This window comes from Giraffa tippelskirchi, chromosome 8 (assembly GCF_054371585.1).
Source record: "Giraffa tippelskirchi isolate mGirTip1 chromosome 8, T2T-mGirTip1v1.2.pri, whole genome shotgun sequence".
Lineage (NCBI taxonomy): Eukaryota > Metazoa > Chordata > Mammalia > Artiodactyla > Giraffidae > Giraffa > Giraffa tippelskirchi.
Genome location: NC_137282.1, coordinates 114,837,313 through 114,851,158, shown reverse-complemented (window position 1 = coordinate 114,851,158; position 13,846 = coordinate 114,837,313). Strand labels below are relative to the sequence as shown.

At 55.4% G+C, this 13,846-nt stretch overlaps 1 protein-coding gene and 1 long non-coding RNA gene across 2 annotated transcripts; one reads left to right on the top strand and one right to left on the bottom strand.

The window, feature by feature from the left end:
• Positions 1-484: 484 nt before the first annotated feature.
• TLX3 (T cell leukemia homeobox 3) lies at positions 485-3,426 on the top strand. Its single transcript, XM_081523431.1, has 3 exons — positions 485-1,134; positions 1,491-1,734; positions 2,668-3,426. The coding sequence occupies exons 1-3, from the start codon at positions 573-575 to the stop codon at positions 2,876-2,878; spliced, it is 1,017 nt and encodes a 338-aa protein (XP_081379557.1). The 5' UTR covers positions 485-572; the 3' UTR covers positions 2,879-3,426.
• A 6,943-nt stretch (positions 3,427-10,369) lies between these two features.
• LOC145518633 (uncharacterized) lies at positions 10,370-13,524 on the bottom strand. Its single transcript, XR_014063051.1, has 2 exons — positions 13,415-13,524; positions 10,370-11,510 (listed from the first exon to the last, which is right to left on the bottom strand). It is a non-coding gene; the product is annotated as an uncharacterized LOC145518633 (long non-coding RNA).
• Positions 13,525-13,846: the final 322 nt, after the last annotated feature.

Sequence of the window (13,846 nt, the reverse complement as noted above, 5' to 3'; positions counted from 1 at the left end):
GCGGGGTCCACTCCGGTGTGTCCTCACCCTGTGCGCAGGTAGCGCAGAGCTTGCTCCCCACCGTGCACCCCTTTCCTTGCTCCCGCGGCGGTGGGGTGTCCAGGATCCCGCAGGTTCGTTCCGCGGTTGCAACTCCATTGTAATAGAAAGGATTCACATGGTTTGGGTTTTGTTCAGATGAAAAAAATTGGAAGAAAACGAAACCCCCCCCTCGGCAAACGACAGTTTCACCAGCAGCGTGCCCTCACAGCCTGGCTCGGCTGCAGGGAAGCAGCCCCGGCCGGGAGGAGAGGGGAACGTCTGCTAATTGCAGCTTCGTTAGATTTCGGGTTTGGGAGGCTGCGGTTCGGGCGCTAATATCCGCCGCCCATTATCCCGGCTAATAAATTTGACCTATTGTTCGTTTGTTAAAATGATGTCACCTTGGAACAGTCCCTAAGCTCCTATTTCCATGAATTAGGCCTTTATTGAAAGCCAGGAACCAATGGGAGGAGAGAGGCTTGTTGATCGCAGCCAATGGCTGCGGCGGGAGAGGAATTAGCAGCGGAAACTCCAGGTTCGGTTCAAGAAAGATGACACAGAGCCTGTCGGGCCCGCGCACTCTTGGCAAAGTTTCAGTGCGACGAGAGGCGCCGGGCGCTCCATGGCCGCGCCGTAACGGGGACCCAGCCGCCTCCCCGCCCAGCCCAGCCCAGCCCTTCCGCCCGCCCAGGATGGAGGCCTCCGCCAGCGCGCAGACCCCGCACCCGCACGAGCCCATCAGCTTCGGCATCGACCAGATCCTCAACAGCCCGGACCAGGACAGCGCACCGGCCCCACGGGGCCCCGACGGCGCCAGCTACCTAGGAGGGCCCCCCGGGGGCCGTCCGGGCGCCACATACCCGTCTCTGCCCACCTCCTTTGCCGGTCTCGGCGCGCCCTTCGAGGACGCGGGATCTTACAGTGTCAACCTGAGCCTGGCGCCTGCCGGCGTGATCCGGGTGCCAGCGCACAGGCCGCTGCCCGGGGCCGTGCCGCCGCCTCTGCCTAGCGCGCTGCCTGCCATGCCCTCCGTGCCCACGGTCTCCAGCCTGGGCGGCCTCAATTTCCCCTGGATGGAGAGCAGCCGCCGCTTCGTAAAAGACCGTTTCACAGGTGAGCAGGGTGTCCAAACAGGCGCCGGGCCTCGGCCCTCTCGGGGCCAGAGGCGCCGCGCCCTACGTGCTCCACTCCGGCAAAAGATTTCGGAGGCCCAAGTGCGGTGGAGGCCTCAGTGCCCAGGGCCCCGGGCAACCACAGATGGGAGGAAAATCAGGGAGTTTGGGGAAAATAAGCCTGTGCCCGGGGGAAGAGGGGGGCATCCCCCAAACGGCCTGGTGCTGCTGGGGACGCGCGGAACCAACGAAAATAGCGTAGTATTCTGCGCCCCACCGGGCGGCACGGGGTCCGCATGGGGCCTGAACGGCAGTCGAGCTGGGCTGGGCTTCAGGGGGCCTCGTGTGTCTCCGCAGCGGCGGCGGCGCTCACGCCCTTCACCGTGACCCGGCGCATCGGCCACCCTTACCAGAACAGGACGCCGCCCAAGCGTAAGAAGCCGCGCACGTCCTTTTCTCGGGTGCAGATTTGCGAGCTGGAAAAGCGCTTCCACCGCCAGAAGTACCTGGCTTCGGCCGAGAGGGCGGCGCTCGCTAAGTCCCTCAAAATGACGGACGCGCAGGTCAAGACCTGGTTCCAAAACCGGAGGACCAAGTGGCGGTGAGAGAGGCCCGGCCGGGCCCACCTTGCACCGGCCCTTTGCCCGCCTCGTGCCGCAGCCTCGCGTTCCCCCCACCCTGTGCCACCCCCAGCGCCCTCCTCGGGCCGCACCTCTCCCTCCGTCCCAGGTTTGATCTCCCAGCTCGCCCTCGCGTGCGCCTGTCCTCACTCTCCCGCGCCTCCTGGACTTTTCCATTCCCATCCCTGTGTCGCTTTCCTGAACCTCTCCAACTCTCTCGTTGTTTTATTCCATCTCCTGCGCTGCCTGGTTTCCTCTCACCTGCCCACCCCCGCCCCGCTAGCACCCCACGCTACCCCGGTCCCCCGCGCTCCCCTAAACCGCCTGGCTCGCCCCTGTTCTCTCGGATTCCCAACAATCCGCGCGGAGCTCCAGGTTCCGCCTCTAGTTCCCCATCCCGACTTCAGCCCTGTCTTAATCCGATCCCTGTTTCCATCTAACCCGCGAACTGCGAAGCGATCGCCTCCTGCAAGTAGGGTTTGAGACAGCCTGGGAGAAGTGGATGAGGCTGACCCGGCCGGGGGACCCCGCGAGGGGCAGAGCCAGCCCGCCCGCCCGCGGACCCCAGTGACCCGGCTGCCTGCAGGGCCTAGTCAGTTCCACACACGCCCTGCCCATGTTACCCCGCAAAGAAACAATCTTTGTTGTTGGTGAAGCCACAATACCCGGGTGTGCAAATGGGCGGCCGGCGGAGTCCCCTCCCGGCGATCTCCCGGCGCATAACAAAAACAAGCGATCCCAACCCACTCCCCGAACTCGCGGGTGCCTGGCGCACAGCGCGGGCCGGGAGGCGGACGGACTCTGCGCTTCGAGGCTCCTGGCTGGCCTCGGCTCCAGAGCGGGTTAGGGCCCCGCCGGCGGCCCCGCGGCGCCGGGTGCCTGACGGTGCTGTCCCTCTCCCTCCCCCGGTGCAGGCGGCAGACGGCGGAGGAGCGGGAGGCGGAGCGGCAGCAGGCGAGCCGGCTCATGCTGCAGCTGCAACACGACGCCTTCCAAAAGAGCCTCAACGACTCTATCCAGCCCGACCCGCTCTGTCTGCACAACTCGTCGCTCTTTGCTCTGCAGAATCTGCAGCCCTGGGAGGAGGATAGCTCCAAGGTCCCCGCAGTCACCTCTCTGGTGTGAGCCACCAGCGCGCACCGTCGCCAAGCATCTCCGCCCCGACACGGCGGGGCGCCCCGGGCCCCCAGCCGGGCTGGGGGTGGGGGGGAATCGTGGCCGAGAGGGGAAGGGCCGGCCAAGCTCAAGTAGGCCCCGGGGCGCGGCCGCATCCCCGCCGTCTGCGGAGGGGGGCTGGGCCCGGGCTCCGCGCGGCTGGACAATCCGAGCCCCCGCCCCGCGCCCAGTCCCGCCCCAGGCCGGGGCCTGACAAAGAAAGCGCCTTACGTTTCTCCGCCCCTCGCCCGCAGCCCTCCCTCCCCGGGCCGGGCGCCTGTATTATACTTTGTACTTTTGCCCAAACGTGTACATAATAAAAGTTTTGGCTTTTTTCTTTAGAAACCGGCCACCTGCTTCCCCCGCGGGGGCCACTGGAGGAGGGGCGGCCGACCAGGCGGCTGGGGGAAGCGCCAGGGGCTGGGGCACCCTGCGTGGAGGCTGGGTCCACCCTTCTCCTTTTCCGTTCCTTTTATTTAAGTCGTTTTATTTAATAAAAAGTTAGCTATTTCACTTAACGCCAATTTTATTTCGTTTTCGTTTCCAATAATGCTCGGCGACCCCCGACCCTGCGCCCCACCCCTGCGGCAGTAGAAGCCGAGCGGCGGCGTGCGGGCGCGCGCCCACTTCTCCGAGTCTCGTCGGTATTCGCCTCAGCTCGAACCCTGGCCGGGGGCCCCGCGGACGATCCGCGGTGCAGGTCAGTGCGCGCCAGCCGCCCGCAGCCCGGGTGCCGGCGGGATGGGATGGACGTGGGAAGGGCACCCTAGGCTCAGAGGTCGCAGAGCAGCGCCAGGTAGAAGGGGGGCGTGAAAGGGCCGCCTGGGAGGGTACTTAAGCCGTCCCGAGTCTAACCCACCCAGGGGGTGGGCGGCACCGTGACCTCGAACTTCCTAGGACGCGAAGCTCGCTCCCCTCACCCTCCGCCCACACCCACAGGCCTCTGTCTTCCTCCAGCGAGGCCCCAGAGAGGCCTGAAAGGGGCCGCTCCGACTGGCTCCGGGAGGTCTGGGCGCAGCGTGCGCGGTTGTGAGCGCAGAGCAGGCGCGCTTCCCGGTTCTCCAGACTCTCGGCGTCCGGGGTGCGAGTGTAGCGCACAACCCCCGACACCCTTGCCCTTCTGCGTCGCGTGGGGCAGCGGACGGAGCGTGATGTCACGTGACTTCGGTGCAGCCCAGGTGTCGTCACTAGACAGGAGGGGGCGGGGCGCCCGGAACGCCCCGGACCCTAAGACCAGGTGTGGAAGCGGCGTGGCCCAGTCCCTCGGCTTCACCTCGGCTCAGAAGCTGGAGGTTTCGGGACCACGAGCTCTGAGCAGGTGGCCCCTTAGGATAACGACAAACACACACGCAGAGTCGGTGAACATTTCGTCTTCCTGGTTGATTTTTTTTCCCCTTGAATCATTCTCCTTTTCAGTCTTTTAAAATCTTATTTTCCAGACTCTCCATTTCTTTCTTCTGCAATGTTCTGTTCCCTCCTATTGGTAACTCTGGGTCTCTGTCTTCGGGGCTTCCCAGGTGGCTCAGATGGTAAAGAATCTGCCTGCAGCTATATATACCTTTTATCCCTTCCTTTACAGTTTCAATACTTCGTTCTCTGTTGCATTTATTTTCTCATTTTTCTTTGTGGTATTCTCTCTTCCTCCCATTTCCGACTCCTTTCTCCATGTCCGCCCTCTCTCCTACTTTCCTCTTATGTTTTTGTCCTTCTTCTTTTCCCTTTCTTGTCTTCTGGTAGCCTCCACCTCTCTCCATCTCGATCTCTGTCTCTCTGCTTCCCTCCTCCAAGTGGGGCTCCCAAGAGCTCCTTCAGGCTAACCCTTCTGGGTGCGGTCCCAGAGGCCCTGTAGCAGCCCCTCCTGCCGCCCGCCACCCTGCCGGCTCGCGTATTCGGGCGCCTTCGTTGTAGGCGGGATTCGGAATTGGCTGCCCTGGCAGGCCTCTAGGAAGGGGAAGGAGTCTAAGAAAGAGCTGGAGCTCACAGCATTTGTGCCCTCACCCCTACCTCCAAGCCCTGGGGATTTAAAAACACCCCAAAGAAGAACTAGGGTAACTGAGAGCTTTGGGTGTCTTCCTTGGGTGTTTTCCTGAAATGCTTCTATTTTCTCCGCTACAAAAGCAGAGGGAACGCCCTCATCGGGATAGGCTCTTCGGTTGAGAACTTGAATATCTAAAAACCAGAGTGACCTTCTTTGCCTTCGATGACCAAGCAGCTCCTCCCTCGGGCACTGGTGTCGCTTTCTATTTTGTCTCACTTTTATTCTATTCCTCCATAACAAGGCTAAATGGCTTTTGTTTCTTCTAAATGATTTTTCTTGTTTTGTCAGGGTGACCCTCGATTCTTGGGGCTTTTGGAGGGACGCACACACATCTTTTTCCCCTTCTGGTGTCTCACTTGGTGCAAAAGGTCTCTGAAGAAGAAGCCCACCAGGGTGGGCTTTTAGGCAGGCCCAGGGACAGGGACCTAGTCCCGCTGCGACCCTCGGTGGTGAGAAGCGCTGAGAGAGCGCAAACGCCACGGTGTCACTAGCAGGGGAAAGAGGGCGGTTTTCCCCCCACAGTGTCTCCGTGGCGTTTGCTCTCTCTAAGAACTTTGTCCCAGTCAAACCTTGTCTAGCCAGAGACCAATCTGCTAGAAGTCTCTTCAAGTTGGGGTGTCTGAACCCACTTGTGTGGGGCCGGGTGGCGACTCTCTCCGCGCCGCGCTCACCCAAGGCAGTGTGGGCGCCCTCGGCGGGCGGCGAGGATCGCTGAGGCGCGGCCGGGCGTTTCGAGCCTGACGCCCTCCTCCCGCTGTGCAAAGCCTGGAGGCCGCGCCCCGTCCGGTGGCTGCGCCGGGTGAGAGCCGAGAGCGCCGGGTTAAGGGACACACTCTCAGTCCCCACCCCAGGAGGGCCGTGAGGTAGAGCTGGAGCGTGGAGACTTCCGGGTCAGGCAGGCGCCCCTGAAGCTGAATTTAGGGGAAAGAGAATCTGCAGTAGACTGGGCTCCTCTCTCGGGATCGTCTCCCAACATTAGGCTCCACCTCGGCCCTAGCAAACGGCCGAGGATCTAGAGGCAGGCAGGCGAGTGTGGACGCTCAGCAGGCCGACGTCTCCAGACGGAGTTGAGAACAAGCAGCAGCCGGCCTCTGGGCAAGGGCTGAACATTTCGCCTCCTCGCCCTTCCGCGCGGCCTTCCCTAATCTCGTTTGGAGATTCTCGGAAGCCGCGCCCATTTTACAGACGCAGGACACGAAGGCAAGAGGCAGCTTCGCCACCCAGGCGGACTGGTCTCGGAATCTCTCCCTGAGCGCTGGTTTCTGGGCTCCGCCAGTGGAGGTTGGGCTCCCGGCTACCCTGAGAGGGGCGAGGCGCCCCGCCCAGGGCCTCGGAGTTAGGCCGAAGCTCAGCTCTTTCTGGGAGGCTCCGCGGCCGGGGAATCCGGGGTTGGGCGATGCAGGGGGGACGCAGGAGGATCTGAGCGGGAGAGAGAGCGAGACAAACTGGGGGACTAGCCGCTCGCTTGAGTGATTCCCCTTCAGCAGTTCCCAGTACAAACCGGCCGTGGACCTCGAGCTTTGCACGCAGTGCACGGTTTATGATGACTCGCGACAAGTCTCTGCAAGGTTTGAATGCCCCTCCTCATTTTGCAGTTAAAAATTCAGAAATTAATTCTGAATCGCGCATCACCGGTGGACCAGCTTTAACACCACCACCCCACCGCCCCAGCAAAGCGCTCTAATGCTTGGGAGAAAAGGGGGACTTTGCCTCGGGGAGGCTAGGGAGGAGGCCCAGGGGACACCTGCGGCCATCTGACACCAGGCCGGTGGTCAGAGTGAGGCGGAAGGGCCTTCCTGCTCCAGCTTGGGTGATGGACTAGGGCTCTGAGTTCCAAGGTCGCCCGCCCCTATCGCTTCCCAGGCTTGCGAACTTCCCCGCGTTTGCCGTCGGTGCGGGAGTGGGAAGAGGAGCCGCCGCTCCAGCTCATTCGGAGGCCACGCTGCACCCTTGGGCGGAGCAGCCGAGCCCGCCCGCCCCAGCAGTTCGTCCAGCAGTTGGGGCCTTGCGGCCCTTCTCTCGGACTCGCGGCCTAAGGACGCGCGGCCTGGCCCAGGAAGATCCGCAGTGTCAGCGGCCGGTCCCGGGCTGCAGCAGGCGATGCGCACCTGTTCGCCGTCCGGCTGGGCTCTCCGGGTTAGGAGCGTGGCCTCGGACCGCCCGTCGAGACCTCCGGGGTAAGGAGCCACGGACCGAGCCTGGGTTTCGAGAGCGCAAAAGGGGACCTTCGCCAAAATCCCAGTCTCGGCCTCGGCGCAAGCGAAAAGCAAACTGAACAAGGCCGGAGAAAGGCCGGCGCGGTGCAAGCGCCCGCTTTCTGGAGAGCGACGGTTTCTCAACGCCGAAGGCGATTTCCCTTTTACGAAATCTTCCGGGTGCGGCGGCGGCGAGACTCCCTAGGTTTCCGAGCACCTGCTAGGTTGTGAGCGTCTCCTCTCGGCGAAGCCTAGACCCGGTCGCGCACTTGCTTGGTTCAGACGCTCGCAAAATCCTCCTGGAATCGCCACAGTGATTCACCCGCCTGCGGTGGCACCGAGCTCTCTGCTCGGTTTTGTTTCCCCCTTGCTGTGTGGGCCTGCGAGAGTGGCTTTGGTTTCTGCATCTATACAATTAGGGCTACATAGTCATTAAGGAGTCTTCCAGGGAAAAGTGAAAAATAAATTATGGCTTACGGTGCAGCCGATCTTTAATTTATTGTGAGAATAGAAGCATTTAAAAATGTACTTATGGATGAGAAATCTGATTAAATGCCTAATTGCATAGAGGCTCAATCAGAGGTGTTGCTCTTTGGGAGGAAAGGGCAGGAACGGGGCAGTGTCCCCCACTGAGGTTAGTTCTCCTGCAGTTACTGGAGGTGGAGAGACCGTGGAGAAGTCATCTGGTAAACTGGGCCTGGGTTGATCTGGTTAGAGGTTGCAGTATATTGGTGTTGCCCTGAGATCCGTGGTTGAAATGATTGGACAAAGTTGTTCTTATAAGCCTCAGATTGGCTGCCAATTAATGAGTTGCTTATTAAACCCTTTTAATATGCTCCCAGCTGGTGTGGAGAGGAGAAAAGGGGCAGGGGAGAGAAAAATCGTATTCAAAGAGAATATTTGTTCAGAGGTTTTCACGGTCCCCCATCCCACTGAATCCCCGGAACAATCTCATGTTCCCATTCTAAATGACAAAGTTGAGGAGCAGAGAAGGCAGCTGACCTGCCGAGATTCAACCCGTACCTTAAAAGGGCTCAACTCAAACTCCGGGTCTGCTGGCTCGGCTGGCTGTCGGGCCCAAGCCGAGCTGTGTCCCCACCTGACCACAGAGTGCAGACTGGAAAAGCTCCACCAACCTCGGGGTCATTAGAGAGATTTCTGCTGACCCAGACTCACCCAATTTCAAAGAAACCAAATCTTTAAATGGAGCAGAGTCTTAGATTGGCCTTAAAAGCCTGCAGGCCCTGTGCAGCTCCTGTGCTGGCCGGCTACCTGGAATGCCCTGGCTTTGCTATCCAGCCCTATTGACAGATGGATTTATCTGGGACGCGCTGAAACTCTCTAAGGCCTGCAACCTGGATTGGCAGCATACCCTTTGCCTGCTTCATCCCTCATCCAGGAAAAATCCACTCCCTCATGCTTGCATAGACCTCCCTGGGGAAACAGCCGGCTGGAGGAGGCGCTGAGCAGTGCTGAAGGAAAAGACCGCCTCTTTCAGGACTGTCTGCCCTCCGGGGTACCAGTGGGCAAGGCCTGCTGAGACCCTGGGGCTAGAGAAGGTGGCGCTGGGCTCTGAGGGGCACCAGTGAATAGCCTGTATGCTAAACAGCACGCTCGCATCTGCTGTCTGGGCCGCCACAGCTGGGACACTTTTGTTCTTCAGAAGTAGTGGGACTGGGGTGGGGGGAGCAGAGGGGAAACCCAACCCCGAGAAGCCAGAGGGAGAGGGCCCTGGGTGGATGTCCTGCTTGTTAGCACCTGCAGTCTCGAGTTCGTTTGCTGGAGGAGCCTCCTGAGCAGGGATGGGTCTGGAGCCCAGCTCTGGCCACCGGGTGTTGAGAGCATCTGCACAATCTTATGTAACCCTCCCAACAGCTCCGAGATAGGTACTATTGCCTTCCCCCCTGTTTTACAGATGAGGAAACTGAGGCTCTGAGAAGTGACACAACATCTCTAAGGCCATCTAACTTGAAAGACCAGGACATCAACCCAAGGGCACTGACTCCCTCGTGGGTTTTTACCCACCACGGCTCCTCGAACCGCCTTATTACTAAAGTCAATGTCTTTGCATGTTTGCTGAATACTCTGGAGATTATCATTCTCTAACAACCTCAGACACAAACCAGAACAGCCTGGGTTGTATTTACAGCAATATTGCTGTGGGTGCTGCTACCACTACTATCCCCTGTTACTTCTGAGCCTCTTGAAGGTGGTCGGAAGGCGCTCTGTCTAGTGTTCTTATATCTAATGGATTTGGGGTCTTCTGCTGCCCTCTCTCCCGGCCCAAGCTAACGAGCAGGTTAGTGAGCCCCTGTGGGTACTGATGAGTCATGGTGTAGCCCTCAGCCGCTGGACCCTGAGTATTTTCAGCTCAGGGAAGGAAAATAGTACCTAAATGCTGCTTGCCTCCTTGCCAAAATGCCCACAACATGCGTGGAGCGTAAAGAGGCCTGGGTTAAAATCCAGCTGCGCCACCCGCCAGCTGTGTGACCTTGGAAAAGTCACTTTGCCTCTCCGAGCCTTTGTGTCCTCATTTGTACTCGGTAAGGACAGATGTCCCTCCAGGATTGTTGAAGGATGTAATGACAGAGCGTACCGTGCTCTTCACCAGGAGCCTGACGCAAGATAAGCAGTGTGATCCGTTTACTGCTGTTATTAGTGGTGGATTAATTTTCACAAGATAGATTGTTCTTGTTCTCCTCAGAGAGAGAAGGAAGCAAACCCAGAGGATATGAATAAGTTGCTCATGGTCAGACGTCAAATGGTGGAGCAGAAATTCAAACCCAGTGATGTCAGAGTTTAGAGTCCTGACTTACCTCAGTCTGCGAAGTCTCCCCAGTGCAGAATATTCTAGAACTGGTTGTTGACTGGTTGTGGAAAATCTAGATTTTTCTCAGTCAAAGGAACCAGGTGCTCTGCTGCCTTCTAGGGCTTCCATTTACCTTGGTTGCACACTGCAACTGCTAAGTATCTGTTTATTACATAAAAATCATAGTAAGTAGTGTTCCTAGAACATCTGCTGTGGGCTAGACAGTGACAGTGGACTCGGCATTTTACTCAAGTGGTTGCATTTAACCCTTAAAACAATCCTAGGAAGCAGATCTCATTTTGATGATGAGAAATCTGAGGTTTGGGGATGTTAAATAGCATAGCAACACAGTATGAATTGGAATCTAGATTTCCGACTCCAGAGAGGGGAAAACCGAATAGGAGCTGAGCACTGTACTTGAGACATTATGTATATTTTCTCACTCAGTCCTCTTCACCTTATAAAACAGTTTGAAACCCATTTTACAGATGAAAGCACTAAGCCTCGGCCACTTTAAAGGGTATTGGCCCAAGATTGCATAGCAGCCTGAAGGCAACAGTTTTCAATCTGCCGGCCCAGGGTGCTCTGATCTGTTTCCAGTGCTGAGCTCTTCAGCCAGGGTTGGGGCGTGAGGGCTTGCTCTGTGGCAGTGGGACAGACACGGTTATGGGAGGTGAGTTCTCACACAAAATGTGACCTGCCCACACGTAGGCCAGGCAACACTGATAGCTCCTGGTTTCTCTGAGGCTCTTAGGGACTGGACGTGTGTCTGGAGGGAAGATGACACAAAGAGAAAAGCAGGGTCAAGATGGTCCGAAGGCCTGCCGGCAAGCCCACGGGAAGGGGCCTTGCCTCCCTTCTCTGGAGAACCCAGGAAGAATCTTCTCTCCTTGCCTGCCTCTGGGCTGCACTGTTGGAGTCCATCCCAACCCACCAGCAGAGGTAGCGCTTTTGATGAAGACCCTACACCTGTTACACATTCATGTTCAAAAATAAAAGAGGGTGGACCTCTGTGTTACTCAGTTGCATCTAAGACCTTAAGATGAAGTAAGGTAGATTGTCTGGTTTGGCCTCAAATCCATCAGATGAAAAGCAAAAGAGCTTGAACCTGGAGCTACTGAATCCTGAAGGGCAGGGTAGGGGATGACGTCTTGGATTTGTTTCCTCCTCTGAAGCCAGGCTTTGCCAGCCTGGCCATGAGCTGCACCAGACAACCTTCTGCGGGGGCCGTGATGCTCAGCACACTGGGTGCTTAGTAGGTGGCTCAGTGAGTACTGGCAATGGTCCTACCTACAGCTTGGGCTGCTCGGCTGGAGCACAGCGGCTGCCAGCCACCCTGCCCTGTCGGACAGTGCTCGGTGAGGAGAGGTCACAGTCTAAGGCTTCTCTGTAGGCAGGTTGCTTGGACACCCTGAAGAGCAGATTGAACCTGCGCTCTGTATAGTTTATAAATGATTTGTCAATGGCGACAATTTACAAAAATATATTTCTGTTGCGGCATCTTCCAATCGCTGGGATTTATGGCTTCATCTCTCGGATTTGAAAGCACACCCGCATGCTCTGGCAAATGAGAAAATGTATGAACAATTTGTTGGCCTCTTTTTTTTTTATCAAGTTTCCCCAAATATGTAAAGTCTGAGAGCGCCTTATTCTTTTTAAATGATCATTCATTTGTCTCCAGACTCTATCTTTTGGCACAATTTATTATTCTCTATTTCAAAAAACTTAAATGCATTTTGCATATTAGCACGTAACTCTTGTTCCTGTCTCCTCAGTTGTGGAAAGGGTTGGATTGCTTTTATAAAGAAAAAAATGGCTAATAAAATTGGCCTCAGCACCATTGCTCTGCAATTCTTATGAACAGTAAAGTGGTACTTACCGTCATTGATGTTAAAAGCTATTTCTAAATTATGGTGCCATTTATTATCTCTAGTGTCCAAAGTAAGTTTAAATGATGCTTATAATTCATGTTTTACCAAATTTCCTTTTCCCCCGGAGGATACCTCTGATTAACTTATGCACATTAAAGCGCTTTTTAAATTCTTCTTTTATTGCCATTATGCTCTGAAAATCTCAGCGATTCTCAAAAATGGGTAATAAACTTGAGATAAAATGCTGCAGTTTTAGATCAATGCTGACATATCACTGTGGTGATTTCTACAGAGCTAAAGTGATAATGCTTCATATTTACGGAATATATACTAGGTTATTACTACAGTATTACCATTTTGTTCTAAGATGAAATGAGTAATTTACCAATTTATTAAACAGTTACATTTAAGTATTGCTTAGGACATTATCACCCCAATCTGTTTACTTAGCTTGAAGAGTTACCATTAAGATACCCTGTTTATTTAGGTAAAATTTGTAATCATCATGCCTTCCATTAACCAACTTATTTTTCTGCAAGGCTAATTGTCTGGAAATGAGTTTCTTCTTATTTACTGTGCTACATTCTGCTTAGCTGGCTAAAAACGTCACCCCAGCAAGAAGTGCTAGGGAAATTAATAATACATACAGAGAACAGTTTTAATTAGTATAATACTGAATGTTAATAAAAGATTTATGACACCGTTAAAAAGTTCTAACAGAAGAGATCTTAACAGCTTCAGGCTCAGTTTTTCAGGAGAGGACGTCCGTGGCTGCGCCTTTTGTGGGAAGCCAGAGTGAGGTGATTCTCAGGAGCTGCTGGAGCTCCGAGGAACACAGGCTGGAGGTTAGAGGCTCCGCCTCTAGAAGTTTGGGAATAGAGCATTCACAACAGGGAAGAGGAATTTGGAACATGGATGTAGAATGCCAAATCTAACTCGAAAGATACCAAGGTTTCTGCAAAGTAGCAGAGGAACACGGGCCCCCTCCTCCCCGAGATGTTTCTAGAGGCAACACTGGTCTTTAGCCCCAGCTGAGAACAAGACTTTTGAGAGTCCCACTGCTATAAGATCAAAAGCTATGGGGACAATGAATTGACAGGGAACTGGAAAAGAATGCATATTCACTGAGTATTTATTATGTGCCATTTGGTTACACATGCGTACATGCTCAGTCACTAAGTCAGGTCCAACTCTTTGTAACCCCATGGACTATAGACCTCCAGCCTACTCTATCCATGGAACTTTTCAGGCAAGAATACTGGAGCAGGTTGCCATTTCCTTCTCCAGGGGATCTTCCCAATCCAAGGATAGAACCTGAATCTCCTGCATTAGCAGGTGAATTCTTTACCACTGAGCCACCAGGGAAGCTCTTTGCTTACACATGGGTTATTTTAATTTGCACAGCTGAGAGCTAGCAGTATCTTTATTTTGCAGGTCTGGAAGTGAAGCTCTTGGGAGGGTAAAGCCCTCCCCTGAAGTTATGCAGCTAGTGAGAGGTGCAGAATTTGAACCCAGGTCTGTGGAAACCTCAGAGCATTGTCTCCTGCAAGGTGGTATCCATGTGAGGAGAATGCCAACAACCCTGTTACTGACCTGCACCCTTGTCCATGATGTCAGCCAAGTAGGCATCCAGACAAGCCTTTGGGTGTTTCCATTCTCATCTGGATGGGTTGGTGCCTTCCCACTGTCCTGCTTGCCCCAAAAGGGCAGTGTTCTTTCTTTGTGTGTCCATCTCTCCTCTGTGACATGAGCTCACAAGGGCAGGGACTATTTCTTCAGAAATAGTGTAATAATAATGATAAGAGTGTAATAATGTGCTTGGCACATTGATGGTGGTGGTCTGTCGCTAAGTCATGTCTAACTCTTTGCAACCCCATGGACTATAGTCCACCAGGCTCCCCTGTCCTTGGGATTCTCTAGGCAAGAACACTGGAGTGGGTTGCCATTTCCTTTTCCAAGGGATCTTCCCAGACAAGGGATCAAATCACATCTGCATTCACAGGCAGATTCTTTACCACTGAGCCA

Coding starts and splice junctions, on each gene's coding strand:
- TLX3 (XM_081523431.1), top strand. CDS start 573: ATGACACAGAGCCTGTCGGGCCCGCGCACTCTTGGCAAAGTTTCAGTG. Junction 1,135..1,490: donor CGTAAAAGACCGTTTCACAG/GTGAGCAGGGTG, acceptor GTGTCTCCGCAG/CGGCGGCGGCGCTCACGCCC. Junction 1,735..2,667: donor AACCGGAGGACCAAGTGGCG/GTGAGAGAGGCC, acceptor CCCCCGGTGCAG/GCGGCAGACGGCGGAGGAGC.